Here is a 1013-nt window from a genome sequence, read left to right as displayed (position 1 = left end):
ACCAGATGAGAGACAAGGAACCAAGTTTACTGATAGCATTGGCCTGCCCTGAGCATGGGACAGACAAGAGACAGAAAACAAGATCCAGGGAGTGGATTCAGAATGGCAGTAGAAACCCTGTCCTCTGAGTGGTGGCATATGCCAACACAATGTCCAGGNCTCCATTACTGGTAGCTGGACAGCCTTCTCAGCCAACTAGCTCTGATCCCCCTTATGTGTCTCTCTTATCATAAGCTGGCCTTTGAGGCACAGCTCCTCAGTGAGCGGTATGGGCGAAGGGACCTTTGTCTCTTGATGTGTTTCCCATTCCCTTCCTGGGACACAGCCTGGTCCAGAGAATGTGTACTCACCTGGGCAGGCTTGATCACCACGGTGTTCCCAGCAGCCAGGCAGGCTGCTGTCTTCCAGGACAGCATCATTAAGGGATAGTTCCAGGGGATGACAATGCCACAGACCCTGCAAACAAAAGCAGGGGGCCTTTGTCCCTTTTCAGACAGGCTGAACCAGAGTGAACCTGCCAACTTCAGCCCCTCACCCAGGACTGGCTGCCACTGTCAAAGCCAGGCTTTCCAGGAAAGGCAATGGACCTGGGGAGCCAGCCCATGCCTCCAGTGCTGCAGTGCAGCCTGGCTGGGATGGAGGTTGGTGTCTGAGGGGAACTCTCTAGGGAGGAAGAGAGGTAAGGGTGGGTACAGTGACCAGACACTGTTGTGGAGGCCTGGCAGAACATCTGGCTCAGTGTAGGAGCTTCACATTCACACATGGGTATGGTAGTGTAGACTCAGGGGTAGGTGGGCAGTAGGTATGCAGACCACAGTCTAATCCCATGTGGCTCTGCCTCTCTTGGCTCCTGTGTCACCATCACTACTATCAGGGGACCAGAAAGGAAGTTTCTTAGTTGGGCCCAGGTATTGAGAGAGCACAGTCAGAGAGGCCAGTGGACAGGATGACTGTGAGGCATCTCAAAGGAGGCATGGTAAGTATCAGCCAGTCCCTGTGTGGATAAAGGTCCA

General features: G+C 53.9%; 1 protein-coding gene across 1 annotated transcript in view; it reads right to left on the bottom strand.

Moving 5' to 3' along the window:
* Positions 1-1013, bottom strand: part of Aldh1l1 (aldehyde dehydrogenase 1 family member L1) — a 47919-nt gene that overhangs the window by 17790 nt on the left and 29116 nt on the right. The window contains exon 15 of the mRNA XM_029478231.1: positions 236-456. Within this exon, the coding sequence (XP_029334091.1) occupies positions 236-456 (221 nt within the window). The remainder of the gene's footprint in view (positions 1-235; positions 457-1013) is intronic.

This window comes from Mus caroli, chromosome 6 (genome assembly GCF_900094665.2).
Source record: "Mus caroli chromosome 6, CAROLI_EIJ_v1.1, whole genome shotgun sequence".
Taxonomy (NCBI): domain Eukaryota; kingdom Metazoa; phylum Chordata; class Mammalia; order Rodentia; family Muridae; genus Mus; species Mus caroli.
Note: the sequence above shows the minus strand (reverse complement) of the source record. Positions and strands in the feature narration are given on the sequence as shown.